This window comes from Manacus candei, unplaced genomic scaffold (assembly GCF_025592945.1).
Source record: "Manacus candei isolate 608988 ecotype Guabito, Panama unplaced genomic scaffold, ASM2559294v1 h1tg000057l, whole genome shotgun sequence".
Classification (NCBI taxonomy): Eukaryota; Metazoa; Chordata; class Aves; order Passeriformes; family Pipridae; genus Manacus; species Manacus candei.
In genome coordinates, this window is record NW_026138105.1 from 4,287,180 (window position 1) to 4,304,704 (window position 17,525).

General features: G+C 44.5%; 1 protein-coding gene across 1 annotated transcript in view; it reads left to right on the plus strand.

Moving 5' to 3' along the window:
• PTPRT (protein tyrosine phosphatase receptor type T) overlaps positions 1 to 17,525 on the plus strand; it is a 457,975-nt gene that overhangs the window by 430,008 nt on the left and 10,442 nt on the right. Inside the window, exons 26-32 of the mRNA XM_051802833.1 lie at positions 60 to 176; positions 1,460 to 1,614; positions 3,844 to 3,979; positions 5,208 to 5,357; positions 8,959 to 9,132; positions 12,605 to 12,736; positions 16,383 to 16,508. Coding sequence (XP_051658793.1) covers positions 60 to 176; positions 1,460 to 1,614; positions 3,844 to 3,979; positions 5,208 to 5,357; positions 8,959 to 9,132; positions 12,605 to 12,736; positions 16,383 to 16,508 — 990 coding nt within the window. The remainder of the gene's footprint in view (positions 1 to 59; positions 177 to 1,459; positions 1,615 to 3,843; positions 3,980 to 5,207; positions 5,358 to 8,958; positions 9,133 to 12,604; positions 12,737 to 16,382; positions 16,509 to 17,525) is intronic.

The window sequence follows — 17,525 nt, forward strand, 5'->3', positions numbered from 1 at the left end:
GGTCAGCTGTGACTCAAGCTGAGCTCCTTCCTCTCAATATTGTCTTTTTTTCCCCCCAGGTGAAGTGTGTTCGATACTGGCCAGATGACACAGAGGTCTATGGAGATATTAAAGTCACATTAATTGAGACAGAACCCTTGGCAGAGTATGTCATACGGACATTCACGGTCCAAAAGGTAAGGGGGAGTCTTCAGGCAGCTGAAATTTTGATGCAACACTTCATTTGTGTTCAGAAATGGGAACTCTGGGAAAAATATCCAGAATGCTCCTGGAGATGGGAGCTGTGACTATTTGGACAGGTTTCACTTCAGAAAACTAAATTTTTTGACAGAGATTCCATTTTTGGACAAATGATTTTACAGGAACATCTTGATGGAGCCACAGAAGTAGAATCCACAGTGCATGAAGTTTAAATGCATCCAAAAGCCAGCAGATAGCTGATGATATGCCAGGAATAATAACTGTCTTGTTTCACAGTGGCAAATGGCAGATGAAAAAAGGTACCAGTTAAACTGGATGCCAGGTAGAGTCCCCTTTGAACAGAAATGAGAATGTAATAAAAGCAAGAGTATAAAAACTATCCCCAAATTGGCATGATTTGGGAGATTTTGTTACTTGTAATTAAAAATTGGAAGCCTAAGTGTCAGAGTATTCCAGGTCTGTCCAAATTACTTTCCAAACACTCAGTAAGTGGTTTGAAACCTTTTCCAAAACTCCTGCTAAATGAACTTCAGCCACGCTGGGAATATTGTTTCAGTTTTCTGATACATCAGCTCCATATTTCATTAAATCACTGAAGAAGTTGGTGAGAAGTGCTGATGCCAAAATCTGACCGGGTAGAGGACCTGCTGCTGGATTCCACCCACATTTCCTGTCTAAGACATCACAGTTGACCAACACTTCGGGGTTACCCTTAGCAGGGCACATACAAGAGGTGCCAATTGTCACCTACCAAGAACTTCATCTCACCAGAAAAGCCAAGTGATGGGTGTGGCTACCAGTTTCTGCCCTTTTCCCTGCCAGTGGTATCTCCAACTGAGAATTTGTTGCAGAAAATCTACCATGTCTTGGGACATGCCCCCTCTCTGGGTCTTCATTCCTGAGGCTGTTGCTTCAATGCCTCAAACAGGGTTTAGGAGTGACTTCTGGGTGGTTTATAATGACACCAAGGAAGGTGGATAAGCACAGCCACGGTGTGCTGGGGCTGAGGTCACCCTTGGACATGCCTAATGAGCTGGGTTTGAACTGGGAGCTGGTATCCACCCTCACAGTGCTCACTTCACTGGCAATTGGAGTCCAGCTCAAAACTTTTGGCAGCGAAAGGCAGGATCGGACCCGTCCCTGTGTGCAGTGAGAGCTCAGTGTTTGCTATCCCTCTGTGTGAGGGAAGGGAGCAGGGGTCAGAATGTGCCGATTGCAGCCTGATGGAAGAAAAATAGAGGCTGTGTTGTCTCCTCAGAAAGGCTACCATGAGATCCGAGAGATTCGGCAGTTCCACTTCACCAGCTGGCCGGACCACGGCGTCCCCTGCTACGCCACGGGCCTGCTGGGCTTCGTGCGCCAGGTGAAGTTCCTCAACCCCCCCGAGGCAGGACCCATCGTGGTGCACTGCAGGTATGCCAGCCCTCCACCTGAGCCTCTCCTCCTGCAGCTCTTTTCTTCCTGTCTGCCCATAACCAACTGCCCCTCCTTTGTTTGAGAGTAGGATTTGTGGGTCTCGCCAGCAAACAAAGGGAAACGTGTTTTCCTTTCCTGAAGTGGCAGCTTTGGAGCCAAACTGGCTGAGTTGGAGATGATGGAAGTAGGGCAGAGAGGGCCTTTTAAATGTAGAAGACCCCCTGGTGTCCTGTACTCTGTTAAGTGCTCATAGCAAAGCTGGGAAAGTGGTAAATATCTGGGACAGCCATTCCAGGCTCAACAAACCTCGTGTGGCAGAAGGGACAATGCCGACAAAAAGGGAATTTTAAAGCAGCTTTGCTTCTCTGTACCCACATGTGCTGCAGCTCAGCTTTGTACCAGCATCAAAGGTCTTCTCTGGTCTGGTAAAAGGTGTCCCTGCCCGCAGCAGGGGAGCTGGAACAACATGATCTTTAAGGTCCCTTCCAACACAAACCATTCGATGATTTTGTGATCTGAAATATTAGTCTGGCTGCCAGCCCGTGGGCACCTTGGCTTTCTGAAAGCCCAGGAAGCTGGAATGGGAATGTCAGGCTAAAAACCTGCCCAGTGCCTTTCAACTGGTAAATGAGAGGAGTTAAGTGACTTCAAATGCAAGGGAAGACATTGCTATGAAACCAGAGTTTGGGTTTGTAGCAGCAGTTATGTCTGCAGGGCACAGGGCATGTGTGATCTAAAGAAGACATGGCTGGAGTACAAGCCTGAAGAGCAGGGCTGGCTGTCCCAAAATCTCACCCCTAATCAATCCACAGGGAATTACCACTAATTCCCACACTGTGTCTTGAGAGAGCACATCCCACGACTATTTTAAAAAGGAAAATCAATTAAATCTTATCTTTTTAAAACAGTTTTGGTTTAGGTGGGTGTTTTATTTGGTTGGAGTGGTTTTTTTAGCAAGCAATTAATCAGTTTTATAATCAAATAGAACTAAGCCTGAGGAGCTGGCAGAAGGGACTCATTTAGAGCTCGGGGTCTGAGTTTGCTACCCTGGTGCCATGACATGCCTTGGAAGGTGTCTCAACCTGATTCATTGTCACCAAGAAAGCAAGGAGAGATTTTTCACCCTTCCCATTTTAATGAATAAAAGCCATTTCCTCTGTGTTATTTATCTGCTTTTGAATTTTAATGACTTGCTTTAAGTGGTAATTACCAAATTCTCCCCACCGATGCCTGGCTGGATAATATCACTGTTCGATATTTATGAAGTGCCAGGATCCTCTAAATATAGAAATGTTATAACTATTTGTTAAATTTCTGAAAAGCTGAGAGATAAAGAGAGAGGAAATGCCACTTATTCATTAAAATTCTGCAAATGAAAAATATCGTCTCTCTATTCAGCCGTTGATTAATCTGGTCCATTAATTTATGGTCATTCATATCTCCTTGCTTTTGGCTCTGCTGGAGTTTTCAGGCAGCTGAAGTTTCCCTGATTTGAGCAGAGCTTTCCTCCTTCCTTGGGAGCAATGTGAAGAGGCGTTCTCCTCTCTCTATCCTTCACACCTAAGCAGCTTGGATGATTTCCCGGGAGGGAGGGAGGACACGATGACAACACAGTTTTGCAGGAGATGGCCCAGTTCTCACGAGCAGCAGGGAGCTCTGAACTGGAGGGTTTGAGTAGCCTTGAGCTCCTTTCTCTGTGATTTTACAGTCTGTGACTTGAGATCACCCTCCTCAGGACCCAAACTCCTCCGGATTAAAAAGGGAAAGGGAGTGTTTGAGGTGGAAGAGTGAGCCCCTTTCATCATGCCCACTGGAGTAAAGGTGTGCATGCCTTTTAAGGAGTCCCCTAGAAGAAAATCTCTGGGATTGTGTCTCTTTGCAACCCAGAGGCTGCTCTCCCACATCCTGTGTGGTGAGAGGGGTGCAAATGAACAGACCTGTGAAATCGTAATGATTATTTACACAATTTTTTGTTGCTGTTGAATAACACTGGGCTTTTCTTTCTGCTGCCTAGGTCCATTTCCCTTTCAACAAACTTTATTTCACCTCATTCTCTTGAATCCCAAGCTGATTTAGCTACACAGAAAAATGAACCCAGCAGGGAGCGGGAGCAGCTCCCAGGAGAAGACAGCAGTGTGTGTGCTGCTGTTATTTTCTCCTCCACAGAGTCCTGCCTCTCCATGCTCCCTGGGTCACCCAGAGCCTCCTGGTTTTTCTCTTTTCCAGTGCTGGGGCAGGGAGAACAGGCTGCTTTATTGCCATTGACATCATGCTCGACATGGCAGAGAACGAGGGCGTGGTGGACATTTTTAACTGCGTGCGGGAGCTGCGGTCCCAGAGGGTCAACTTGGTGCAGACAGAGGTGGGTGCCAGCAGCTCTCCCTTTCCAAGGTGCTGCTTTTCTGTTGGCTTCTCCACTCAACAGCAACCCAGCAATTCATTAAGTCAGCACTTGCTCTGTGCTGTGATTATGCAGAACTTTCAGAGGCTGAACATGCCCCCAGATGGGCATCGAATCACGTTCGCTGGCAGCTACTCGGGGCCTCCCAGACAGGAGGGCAAACCTTCAAAGTTTAGGTCTGTGCATTGCTGATTAATTTTATTCTCATAGTAGGAAAAAAGAGCTCCTGAATCCTCTCATGACTCATTCATAGGCACACTGCAGGCTCCAGTAGTACCTCGTGTACATCAGTTGGAGCTAAACAAAGAAAACATCCTTGATTCCAGCTCTGGGTGCTGATTAAGCAAACTCTGCTCCATCGTGTAGTGTCTGGCAGCTGCACGGATCCTGTGGAACTGTGCTCCTGCTGCACAAGTTTTATGTGTGTCCTTTAATGCCTTCCCCTCCTGAGGAACAGGACAATAGCCTGGAATGGAGAAGGGCTGTTAACTTGGTTGGAATTTCCGTATTTACTTCAGGGCAAGAGCTTTACCCAGAATACCAAGAGTCCAGGATTCTGAAGACATGAATGGAGGTGACATGTTAGGACAGTTGGTTTTGTACTGTTGTGCCAGGGGAGGTTTAGATGGAAAATTAGGGAACATTGCTTCACCAAAGGATTGTCAAGCCCTGGAACAGGCTGTCCAGGGACAGATGTGGTGGAGTCCCCATCCCTGGAGGGCTTTAACAGACATGTTGATGTGGCACTTGGGGACATGATTTAGTGGTGGGCTTGGCAGTGCTGGGTGATGGTTGGACTTGATGACCTTAGAGGTCTTTTCCACCATAAACAATTCTGTGATTCTCTGCTGTTATCAGAAGCCCATTCCTGACCATTGCCTCACAATTATGAACAGAAAGGCTTTACACCCTGATTTCCTCCTCAACCCACCCCCATTTTGTCCCGACGTTCCTGAGAGTGGCAACTTCCCATTTTACTTGTAAATTTGAAGTGAATACATGAGACCTCACATCCAGTGATGGATGAAATATGCTCACAAAGCTGTCACATAGCACACTGTGTAATTTGTCTCCACGTGAAACAGAGCCAAATATGCATATTGGGCATGATTTAAGGGGGGAAAAACTGTGATGTTTCATGATCCATATTCTAAATATGATTTTAACGTCTCATCCCTCTCCTGTGCAGGAGCAGTATGTGTTTGTCCATGATGCCATTTTGGAGGCATGTCTCTGTGGCAACACGGCCATTCCAGTTTGTGAGTTCAGATCCATCTATTACAACATCAGCAGGCTGGATCCACAGACCAATTCCAGCCAGATAAAAGATGAGTTTCAGGTAATTTGATATATCACTGCAGTTGGTGTATAGAAGGTGTTTAATCAGTTTCTGTGTGTTATTTTACAATTTCCAGCAGAGCAGAGGAGGGGGACACTGAGCCAAGGTCTGATTTCAGATGATTTTTGTTATTACTCCTGGATCAGGCAGAGGTTTGCTTTTGAGCATAGATTTTTCAGCCTTTGGCAAGGAAAAAAATTTCCCTGTTACTTCAGCAGAGCAAGGGTACTGATTCTCACACGTAATGTTGTATTTCTCATTTCAACAAATACTCTGTTCATTTTCTTCTATAATTTATGCAGAAACATTTATCCCTCAAGGTAGCTTATTATCCATTCTTTTGGCTCATACACTGCTCCCAAGTCTTGACAATCAACTTGTTGACAACCTTCCACACAGAGGAGAGAGGGAGCTCAGTGAGCATTATTTTGGCTATTATTAGTTCTCAATGAACTGAATCTCTCAGTTCACTGCAGGTGTTTTGCCAAGTACCTGGTGATGAGACCCAAAGTGATGTACAGGAAAACTCACAAGTGCTGAATTAGTGGGGGCAAGCAAGGAAATGGGAACCCCTCCACTGTTTACTGTCACTGTTGTTTATCCCACCCTAATAAATTGAGACACTCAAACCATGAACCCTGTGCAGCTGTACCTCTCACACAGTGGGGAACTGACCCTGCAGAACACTGAATTAAGTTTTCCAGTCTTTTTCCCCATCCCTGTGAGGGTGGTGAGGCCCTGGCATAGGTTGAACAAAGAAGTTGTGGATGCTCCATCCCTGGAAGTGTTTAAGGCCAGACTGGATGGGGCTTGGAGAAACCTGGTCTAGTGGAAAGTGTCCCTGCTCATGACTTTAAGGTGATCCAATCCAAACCATTCTGAGATTTTATGATTTTCTGCAAACACCAATATATGGAAAAAAAAATTGTGGGAAATATTTATGGGAAATTTTTGGGCAAAATTTGTGAGAAAGATTGTGGGAAATTTGGGTCAAGGTGAATTTGATGGTAAGGAGAGAAACCTCTACTGTTTGTTAAAACCACTTGTAGTCAGCCATAAAAAGATGAAGATTTCTTTCATTGTAGTAAATTCCCACCCCCTTTCCCAGGAAAGTATCTTTTCTAGCAAGAGAATGTCTTCTGGGAGCCCCAAAGTGAGTCAGAGGCCTCTTTTCCTCCCTCTCTATGCAGAGGGAGAATATGTGTTTTTTATCTGAAGCCTTGCAGGGAATCATCAGGGTTGGTGTAGTGAGATAAAGAAAGTGGATCCCAACTGATGACAGTTCAATTAAAAAAAGGTCTGGTTTTATCAAGGCACAGCAGATCTATAAAAGTGTTTCTGATTCTGAATGCTTCGCATGAAGGAGCCGAAGCCAAACTTCATCAAAAGCTGTTACACCACTGGAAAAAAAAATAGTCCTCACTTGCTGGGTGTATTTTGTCATGATATGAGACAAGATTTGTCACCTCTGCGCTTGTTCTTTTGAGCTGCCAGGGACTGGCAGCTCCTGTGGGAAGGAAATGCTCTTTGCAAATGTACTTTGCATAAGAGGTTCGGTGTCTGTCTGGTTGTAGGATCTATTTTTACAGGATTTTGGCTCAGAGCATGCTTCAGCCCTAATTGTCTGGGTTTAATGCAGAAGCTGGGTATCTTTGCTGCAATTTCTGTGAACCAGCTGATCTAACTGTAGGTCTGGGGATGCAGTTTGTATTGTTTAGGTCCCACTGGCCCTCAGGTAAGGCAGGATGTGTTTCTCATGCACTACATGTTGTCCAAACACACAAAAGCTTGTTCTGGAGAGCTTTTGTAATCTGAGTCAGTACAGAAACAAGGGAGAGAGGGGAAGGGTGTAAAACAGACACTCTAACAAGTCCACCTGCCTGATTATCTGCATTGTCAGAGATTTGAGATTTCATGTTTTTTCCCCATCCAACCTGCCTTCCACCTCCAGATAAGGGCCTTTCTGTAGAACCTGCAGAATTTATAGCACCTAGATAATTTCAAATCTTACACTTTGACACGTTTTTTATCTCAGATTGTTTGTCCCTCCTCTTTTCTCCACCCATAACCTCTCTGTAGCAGAAGTCAAGCCCTTTCTAAGGTTTTTTTTGACCCCTAAATATTTTGTGTTCCTCTGGTTGCAAAGAGTTCACTGTATTACTCCACGGGCTTTGCTCAGGAAGAGAACACATAACAAAAGAAAGTAGAATGACATCAGATAGCCACTGATCTACCACCACTTATGTGCTGGTGTTAAGATGTGTTTGCTTTGATTTGCTGTTTTTGATCCCTGCTGACCAACCTGGACTGGTTTGTCAGGAGGCCTCCACAACAGAAAACACAAAAGAAAAATATATTTAAAGAAATACAGTTTGTCAAGCTGCAGAAAAGACAGATAACAGAAAAAGACTTGACAGCAAGACCCCAGAGATTAGGTATGACTATGTAAGTGAAGCATCCTCTGTGTCACTCCAAAAGGAAAGTAGCAATCTAAATAATGTATGAAACAAATAGGCTTTCCTGTTAAAAAGAAGGAAAAATATATTTTCTCTTAGATTTTTGTGTGCATTGCTAAGATAAATCAGTAGTTTGACTGAGGAATCACGGGAGGATTTGAACCCAGTCTGACCTGCTGGGTGAGTCAATACTCAGGGTACACCTGCACAGGACCCTCCTGCAGAGGGAGAAGGATGAGAGCTTCCAGCCTAGGGATGGGAGAAACAGGAGGAGTGAGGAGCTCAAAGCTGCAGCTTGCCCCTGTGACAGCTATTTCCAGCTTCTAGGAAAGAAAAGGAATATTGTCTGACTGCTCTGGGGTTTTAGAGCTGGAAATGGTTGGGAGGTGTGTGATTCAAATGTACAAAAGGAACAACCTCCTCGGTGCTCCTTCATTTTACCCTTCTCTGGGATCCCAAAATCTGCGAGTGGAAGTGCATTTAAAATAATCGTATTTTGCATGAGGCATTGTTGCCTAAAAGACCGTGGAGAAAAAGACTCCAGGCCAATTTAGTGTAGGAGATAAGATAAGGAGAGCAGGTCCTTTAATGAGTTCATAGGCCTAAAGGAATACACACCATGCACCCGCTCAGACAATGGTTCTATGATTTTATAATAAGGTCCATCCAATCCCAATTTGTCCACCCCCCTCTTCTGCCCTGTTCTGACCCCCAGCCCCTTCAGGAATTGAATCTGGGGGCATTTGAGACCCCTTCTTCCTCATATTCATCTTCTTCACAGCACATACAGTCTTTGGAGTTCCTCCAAAGTTCTGGACTTGAAGGTCGCTGTGTCTGTGTGATATCTTCTGGTCCAGGCCTTAAGGTGTTTTTCTACAATTCTACCTTGAAAAGAAGACTAAACAGGCTAAAGGAATTCTGAGGGATTGATATGAGATGGGGTAGTAGGGTTGGGTATTTGTAACCATTATGCTCCAGGGTAAGGGATATAATACAGCTACATTAAATCTACTTCTAAAATCTGTAAAAATTAAAAATCAAAAAAGCTCTGAGGCACCACATCCTTCTTGGGAGCCAATGCCAAGGCACTCAGCCTGTTTCTGTCTCTCTCCCTGTCCCCCCCTCTCCCCGGGGCCCTGGCCCAGACCCTGAACATCGTGACGCCGCGGGTGCGGCCGGAGGATTGCAGCATCGGGCTCCTGCCCCGCAACCACGACAAGAACCGCTGCATGGACGTGCTGCCCCTGGACCGCTGCCTGCCCTTCCTCATCTCCGTGGATGGAGAGTCCAGCAACTACATCAATGCTGCCCTCATGGATGTAAGAACCGCCCCGGCCCCGCCGGGCGCGGCCTTTTGTTGCTTCTCAGGATGATTTTCTGGGGGAAAGGGGTGGGAAGCAGAAAAACTTATTTGCCTCTGATTTCTGGCCTTGCCTGCAGGAGCTGAGGAAAGAAAGCTCCAGGGCAGTTTAATTGAGGATGAGATAAGAAAAGGGTTTAATTTGTGCCTAGGCACAAAGATTACATGATGTGCCCTGGTCGTGTACAGGTGTTACAATTTATAATATTGTCTGTCCAATCCCAAGGGTTTCCACACCGTAACTTTTGCCCTGGGCCACCCCCATCCCACCCCCTTGGAATTGGGGCTGGGGGCTTTTCAAGACCATTTCATCATCTTCATCTTCTTCAGAGCACAAAGGGTACACAGTCACCCAGTTTCTTGACTGTACTTTTGCAGTTCAGGCCAAGGCACAAGTGTTCTTAAACAAAAGGGCCTGCTCTTAAAGAGAGACTAAACATTTTCTACTGGAATTCAGGGGATATTGATATGGGAGCATGGAATGGGTTATGTAGGGGTTGAGGAATGTGTAAACTACTGTGCTAAAGGGTAAAGGAATAAGAGCTGCTGCTTCTAAAATCTACTTCTACTATATAACTACTTATAAAGCTTATAAAAATTAGAAAAACCAAAAAACTAGAAGAATCTTAGGGCATCACTGGGTCTCCAAACATGAATTTCCTCTTCTTCCCAGAAATGGAAGTATTTAGGAAGAGGCTGGATGTGGTGCCATGGTCTAGTAGACAAGGTGGTGTTGGGTCAAAGGTTGGACTCAGTGATCTCAGAGGTCTTCTCCAACCTGGTTCATTCTGTGGTTCTGTATAATCTAGACTGTGATTATCACACACACAACACTCATTCTGCATCACACTGGTAGAAATTTTTTTGCAAAGGAGCTCCTGAGCTTGCAGTCTGAGGTTGGATCATAGAGAGACACGAAGTGGTGGCAAAGCTCTTCCCATACACTGGGTTTTGTATATGTTGGGAAGAGAAGTGTTTGCCAGCTCAGCTCTTTGGAAAGAATAATTTGCAGTGTGGAGCAAGTGATTGATTAGAGCTTGTGCAGTTTAAGAACGTGGGACTGCAGGGATCAGATGTGGAAAATATTTTCAGGCTGAAGGACATGAGCTGAGCTGATGTGACTCTGTCTGAAGGCATTTTCCCTTGCTTTGTTTATGGGCTCAAATCTCCCAGCACAGGTCAGCTGTGGAGGGTGAATTATGTTGATGGTTTCTTTTTGCTGTGATGCCTTTGGACAGAGATGTCTTTAAAGCCACTAATTATTGCAGTTGGAGTATGGGTAAATATGATCCAGGGTGAAATGTCATCATTTTTTCCTCAGCAACATCAGGATCAGTCTTTTTTAATTTTGTCTGGTCTTCAGTCTTTGGGAAACAGTGATGCTACTGCATTTAAGAGGTTCAGTCAAATGGTCACAGAATTTATTTTAGATTTTTTCAGAAAGACTGTGATGTTTTCATTACAAACATACCTAAGGAAACTTTTTTTTTTAAAGTGTGTTTTGTGCTTTTGCAACTCTGAAGAAGCACAATCTATTCTTCTCTGGTTTCTTAGGGACTGGGAATGTTTGCACATTTCAGCCCTCATTACTTCCAATCACTTTGCTAATATTTGTATCCTTCCCCACAAAATTTGTATGATCTTTTTTTATTTTTTTTTTTTAGTACAAAGGAATTTTTCACCTGTCATAGAAATTCAGCCACTGTGATCTTCTCTGGCTCTCCTTTATCCTTCCAAAGAAGAATCAGCAAATTTTGGGGAAAATAATAATCAGAGGGGAACAGCCAAAATCCCACATTTTCATAGCTGTTCCTGTTGAGGACAGACCTTGCAAATTCTTTTTTTTCCCAGTAGCTTCATGTCTGAAGTCTTGCACTGGACATGAACTCTTAAAGGAGTTTTATTTACAGATTTCTCTTGTTCATTTCTGGTTTTAAACTTCTCCCCGAATCTTATTTGACTTGCTTGGTGTATTATGTGAAAGCTGTGATGGAAGAAGTGGTGGAGCAGGAAGGGGAATGCTACACCTGGGATGGGTTACAGCCCGTGTTTGGAGGCATGAATGTCTCAGGAAGGCCATCTGTCAACCAAAATTAACCTTAGGCACAGAGAGCCAGTTGAACCTTCCCTCAGGGTGTGAGGCCCTGGGCTCATGCTACAACTGAGCTGGGACTGTCTCAGGCAGAGTATTCAAAACCAGCCTCTTCTGCCTTGAGTTAGCTTTTGGGAATACAGCCAAAGGGCTCCTGCTGCCCACAGAGGGCAGGAATTCTCCCCCAGCAGATTTAGAGACTCCTCACCTTTCCTCTTCATGTCCTCTGTCCCTTTCCAGAGAACAGACCTTAGGATCTTTCCCGTGAGAATCACTGGAAAGCCAGGTTTGCATCTGCAAAATGGTTTGTTAAGAAGAAAGGAGAAATACTGTCCCTCACCTTCCCCTGAAACAAGCTGGGGCAAAGTGTGCACTGCACCTTCTCCCCCTCCCAGAACGGTCTGCTCAGCACTTCCACCCACATCTGACTCACATGGAGGAGGAAAGGCAACCCCCCCACAATGGCCACCTTAATACTTTAGGATTTTACTTGTTTCTTTGCTATAAGTCCAAAATTTTTTATTCTGTGGGCTCTTTGTTTTGGTTTTTTTTTTTCCTTTTTCTGCAGAATTAGTACTCCTTTTGATTGAGCTCTGCTTCACAGACGTACAGCATGAAGGCCTGTGCAGTTTCTGGGCTCATTTACACATTGCCTGCCGTGCTTGGAAGGCAATAAAGTTTTCAGCTTGTTCTTTTTCATCTCAGGGAGCCTCACAAACATTCATTAACACGACCCCACAGAGGTCAGGAGCACAGTCCCACCCCTCTGTGCTTAGGGAGACTGAGGTCAGGGGACCCTTTTGAGGGGAAAGAATAGCATCAGAAATGAAATGCCATTGTCACAGGCTCTGAATATTGTCCCACAAGCTCACAAAGGATGGCTGGGATCCAAATGTGCCACCTCTGTCACACTCCATCCCCAGGCAGCAATAACAGACAGGGCTAATCCCTTCTGGAGTTCCTCGAGGCCATCGCAGCAGAAAGGGAGAGCATTTGCTTCCAGCTGTTTTCTTTCCAATTATTAATATTACTGATAGTAGTAGTAGTAGTAATAGTAGAATTAATATTATTTGCTGAGTCTCAAAATATAAATAATTGATTTGGGTAATCTCTGCTCTTGTGACACTTCTTTAATGAAATGTCTTCATTGGGAGCAAAAGAATCCCATTATGAGCCGCTCATTCATTGCAGTGAGATAACAAGGAGAGGGATATGTGATTTGTATAATCTGGTTAAATGGCTCAGATTGCCTTGCCAGAGCCTCCTGGGCATAATATTCCTTTGAATAAAAGTTGATTGAATTTTTTTTTTTTTTTAACTAATCTTGTTCTTTTGTTAGAGCCACAAGCAACCTGCTGCCTTTATTGTAACCCAGCACCCTCTGCCCAACACCATCGCAGACTTCTGGAGGCTGGTGTTTGATTACAACTGCTCCTCTGTGGTGATGCTGAATGAGATGGATGCAGCACAGGTGGGTGATTCTTCATCTTGTCCATCATTTAACTCCCTTCTCAAATCCAGGTGGTTTTCAGAGAGTTTCTGCTGCCATTTTCTTGTGCCCTGTCTCCCCACCCCAATAAAGGAGGGGGAGCTGGAAAGTAATAGGTGATGTTTTGGGGTGTAATGAAGAGTAAGTCCACATGCCTGGCTCCTTCTAAGGCAGCTGATTGTTACTGTATTTAACAAGGATCATAGAATCATAGAAGGGTTTGGGTTGGAAGGAACCTTAAAGACCATCTTGTTCCACCCCCTGCCATGGGCAGGGACACCTTCCACTAGCCCAGGTTGCTCCAAGCCCCGTCCAACCTGGCCTTGGACACTTCCAGGGATGGGGCAGCCACAGCTTCTCTGGGCAACCTGTGCCAGGGCCTCCCCACCCTCTCAGGGAAGGATTTCTTCCTAATATCTAACCTAAACCTACTCTTTATCAGCTTGAAGCCATTCCTCCTTGTCCTGTCACTCCATACCCCTCTGAAAAGTCTCTCTCCAGCATTCCTGTAAGCTCCTTTTGCATACTGAAAGGCTGCTATAAGGTCTCCCTAAAGCCTTGTCTTCTCCAAACTCAAAGATATATAAATATATATTAGATAAACACTTTCATATACATGTATGAAAAGTTTCATATATACAAAAGTATATTAAAAATTTATATATTTAAAAGTATAAGGAAGTTTTATGTAAGTATTTTATATATTACATAAATACTTTGTGAGGTTTGGGCTGAAATTTTCCTCCCAAACTCACTTCCTTCCCTTTCCTGTTCCCTTTCATATTTTTGTCTGTCTTTGGTTCAGAAAAATGTTCCCTGCCACATTCCCAGTGTGCTTCATGCTTGCCCATTCCCATGGCATTTCCAGGAGAATGAACCCAAGGGAGCTGAAATAATTTGAAGGATCCTTCCCCTGAGATTTCCAGTGCAATTCTGTAATACTGAGAAGTGTGTTTTGCACAGGTTCTCCAGAAGATCACAGTGCTTTGTATTTTTATTTTTTCTTTTTAATTCCACGCGTAAGTTGGTTTTTGGCTGCTAAGCACACCATCATTTTCAGGATTGGAGCCTGCTGGGGAGGAGCTGCTGCCATTCCTCCTGTGCTGGTGTCTCCAGCCACCTTGCCAGTGAGTGGCAGAAGATAACAGCTTTCAGAAAGGCATAATCATGCAATTTGTGTGAAGAGTACATTTGGCATGGCTAATTCACCCATTACAGCACTTGTTACAGGAGAGGAGAGGAACCCTCAAGTAGCTGGCACTTCATGGATTAATTTTTGATTTGTCTCTTCTCTGTCTTACCACACTTGAAGGCAGCAAAGTTATTGGTCTCTTTTTTTGATGGTGGTGGAGAAACCAATCCCCCCATTCCTGGAGGGGATCTCCCATCGGAGTGGGTGCTGTGGGATTCCATTCCCAGCCACGGGGAGAGCTCTGCTCAGCAGTGGGTTCTTTTGGTGACCTCCAGAGTCCTACCACCCTGTGATCTACCACCCTGAGATCCTCTGCATTTGCTGCCTCCTCTCCAGTCTACCCTCCTTGATTCTGCATCTTGGCATTGAATCCACAGGCAAATTTCATCTTTTTCTTTTTTTCCCTGACACTTCAAAGGAAAACACAGCTTTTTCTGGAAATGACACGCTTTCTCAGACTGGGTTCTTGGAAAACACAAACCTATCAGCCTCAGCCAGTGCTGTTCTTGTGACTATCTTTCTGCACAAGGCTTTTCCTTGCTTTGTTTTTTGCTAGCAAAGTTTTGTTTTTCTGATGTACCCTGTAGGCACAGAAAGGGGGATTTGGCAGTGCAGAAAAGTCACTTTGACAGTTCCTGTAGCACAGGGTCACCAGCTGGAGACTGCAGCCAGTGCTGGAACACCCAGGTGGCACTGGTGGGAGTTAAGGATGACTTTAAAGTTTGTATTTTATGAGCTATCAGGGCAAGGTGTGACAGTTTGATGTCATGGAATCATTTAAGGTGGAAAAGACCTCTGAGACCATTGAGTCCAAGTGTTCCCTCAGCACTGCCAAGGCCACCACTAAACCATGTCCCCAAGGGCCACATCTACACAGCTTTTAAATCTCTCCAGGGATGGGGACTCCACCACTGCCCTGGGCAGCCTGTTCCAATGTTTAAACACCCTTTCTGTGAAGAAATGTTCCCAATATCCAATCTAAACCTCCCATGGCACAGCTTGAGGCCGTTCCCTCTCCTCCTGTCCCTTGTTCCCTGGGAGCAGAGCCTGACCCCTCCAGCTCCTGTCAGGGAGTTGCAGAGCCAGAAGGTCCCCCCTGAGCCTCCTTTTCTCCAGGCTGAGCCCCCCCAGCTCCCTCAGCTGCTCCTGCTGCTCCATCCCCTTCCCAGCTCCATTCCCTTCCCTGGACACTCTCCAGCCCCTCAATGTCTTTCATGAAGTGTGACCATTCACAGACCTGCTCTAGGAAAAGCAGATTTTTAATATTAAGGAAGTGTTTAATCTTCTTCTGCTTTCTGCTGCACCTTGAGGTTCTTTCCTGGAGCTCCTGCTCAGCTCACATCTCCTGCCTGTTGGGCAGATGCTTTGAGAGGAGATCACTAAGCAGCTTGAAAGTCTGAATGAAGAGTAAAGACACCCTTCAAAGGACTTGCTTGTGTGGTCTTGGTTGGCTTGCTTAATCTTGAAAAACTAACAAGGGCAAAGATGCCTAAGATTGTGTGAATATCCCACCCAATTTCAATCCTGTATGATCAAAGGAGTGCAGAATTAATGCAGTAGCATTCACACACTTGACGTTGTTTCTGGCAGTGATTGAACTTGAAAAAGCTCGAGATCAAGTTCAAATGAGCATCTGGGGGTTTCAAAACTTCTGAAAAATTACACTTAAAAATAGGAAGAAAGAAAAACAGAAAGAAACACAATCTCAGCAGAAACTGCTAATGAGATCTCATGCAAAATATTTTTTCCCCATAATCTATTTCCAGATGGATTTTGAATACTTACATTGTAATTTGTGTGCATAGGATCTTTTTTGTCCTTTCAGTTCTGTAATATCAGCACAAGGAAAAGACTTCCAACCTGCTTCACAAACTTCAGAGATTCACCCTGAAACCAGAGCTGCTCTTCTTGCTCTCAGGACAAACTAATTCTCCCTGCCCTGCTCACTGGTAGAGTCACAAAGCTAAAAAGTTCATCTCACAGAAAAAAGAAACTCCAGTTTGTTTGAATTAAGATTAATTTTCATGGTGCCTGTACTGTTTCCTCATTAACACCAAACCTCTGTGATTCTTATTAAATTTATCTACAGACACTAATCTTTTAGTGTTCATTTTAAATCTCTACCCCTACAGAAGCTTCATTTGTCAGCCACCTTTTCCTCACCTTTAGACCCCAGAATTCGATCAGTTCCAAATTGTGTTCATACAAAAATAAAGGGGAAAAAAGTCAAGGTTCTAAAATGCACTTTTTTTTTTCATATTCATGGTATAAAAACTTTTTACAGCTAGAATGATGTCTCCTGTGAACAAAGATGTGTAATATAAGATTGGCGCTGGATTTTGAGCTGGTTATAAATCAAAAAAAAAAAAAAGACTGAATGTGCATTTCCGTGTTAATAATTAAGATGCTTTCTGTTTCTTGTCCTGTTCTCTGCAGCTCTGCATGCAGTACTGGCCAGAGAAGACATCCTGTTGTTATGGCCCCATTCAGGTGGAGTTTGTCTCAGCAGACATTGATGAAGACATCATCAACCGGATATTCCGGATCTGCAACATGGCCAGGGTAAGATCCCTGAAACACCACATTCCCCAGTTATTCTCAAAAATGTATTTTGGCAGGAGGAAGAGGCAGAGCCAAGACCTGTGGTTTTAGAGGTGCTGAATCTCTCACCTAGGAACGAAATTCCACTGCTGCTGCTTCCTTTAATTAACATTTAATCAGTCTGTATTGCTAAAGGACTCTTGGCTGAAAGTAGAAAGTGGATGATATGAGCTGAAAATCTGTATTTAAATGGTGAGCATTTTTCTGTGTGTATTTGAGAACAATTCATCACTTAGCAGCCAATATAGAAGCATCAGTATTGCAGGAAATAAAGTGAGGTAGTGTCAGCAGCTCTCCATCTGTCAGCTACTCAGCAGCGGCTCTGAAGACAGATGCAATGTTTACTGGCTAGACTGGGATTCCCAATTGCCACTGTCTTCCCTATAAATAAGCAACTGCCATTTCTGTAAGCAACTCTTTGTCTGGATCCCTCAGCCCCAGGACTGCTGAAATGATAGAAACAAAGTTTATCTGTGTACTGGGCCCTGGCAATCCAACTTCAGGGCTGCAGTGCAGGATTTTTCTCTCATTAGTTGTTTTCCCAGATTGATTATGTTTCCTTTGTTGTTCCTTTTTTCATTTTTTTCTAGTCAGAAATGGAAGCAGGCTCCACAAATTACATTTCCAAGCAGTTTAACACAGTGGTGTCTGTGTGTTCAGAGCCTGTGCAGCAGTTCAACAGTGGCACTGAAGAGGGAATCTCATGTCCAGCTACACAAATTGATTAATCAGTTAGCTATTAGACATTGTCCTGTATCCCAAGCCAATTCCCTCTGAACCAGGGAGAGCCTTTGAGTCATAAAGGTGGTCAGACTGAGGCTCTGTGACTCTCAGGACGGAGCTGGTCCATGCCATGGCTGGCAGGGTGGGTGCTGTGAACTCACAGCCCTCTGCACCCATCTGTGTTCAGCACCACTGGCCACTGCCAACATCTCTGTGAGGATCCTTTCCCTCCATAGTGCCCAGAGAATTTCTGAG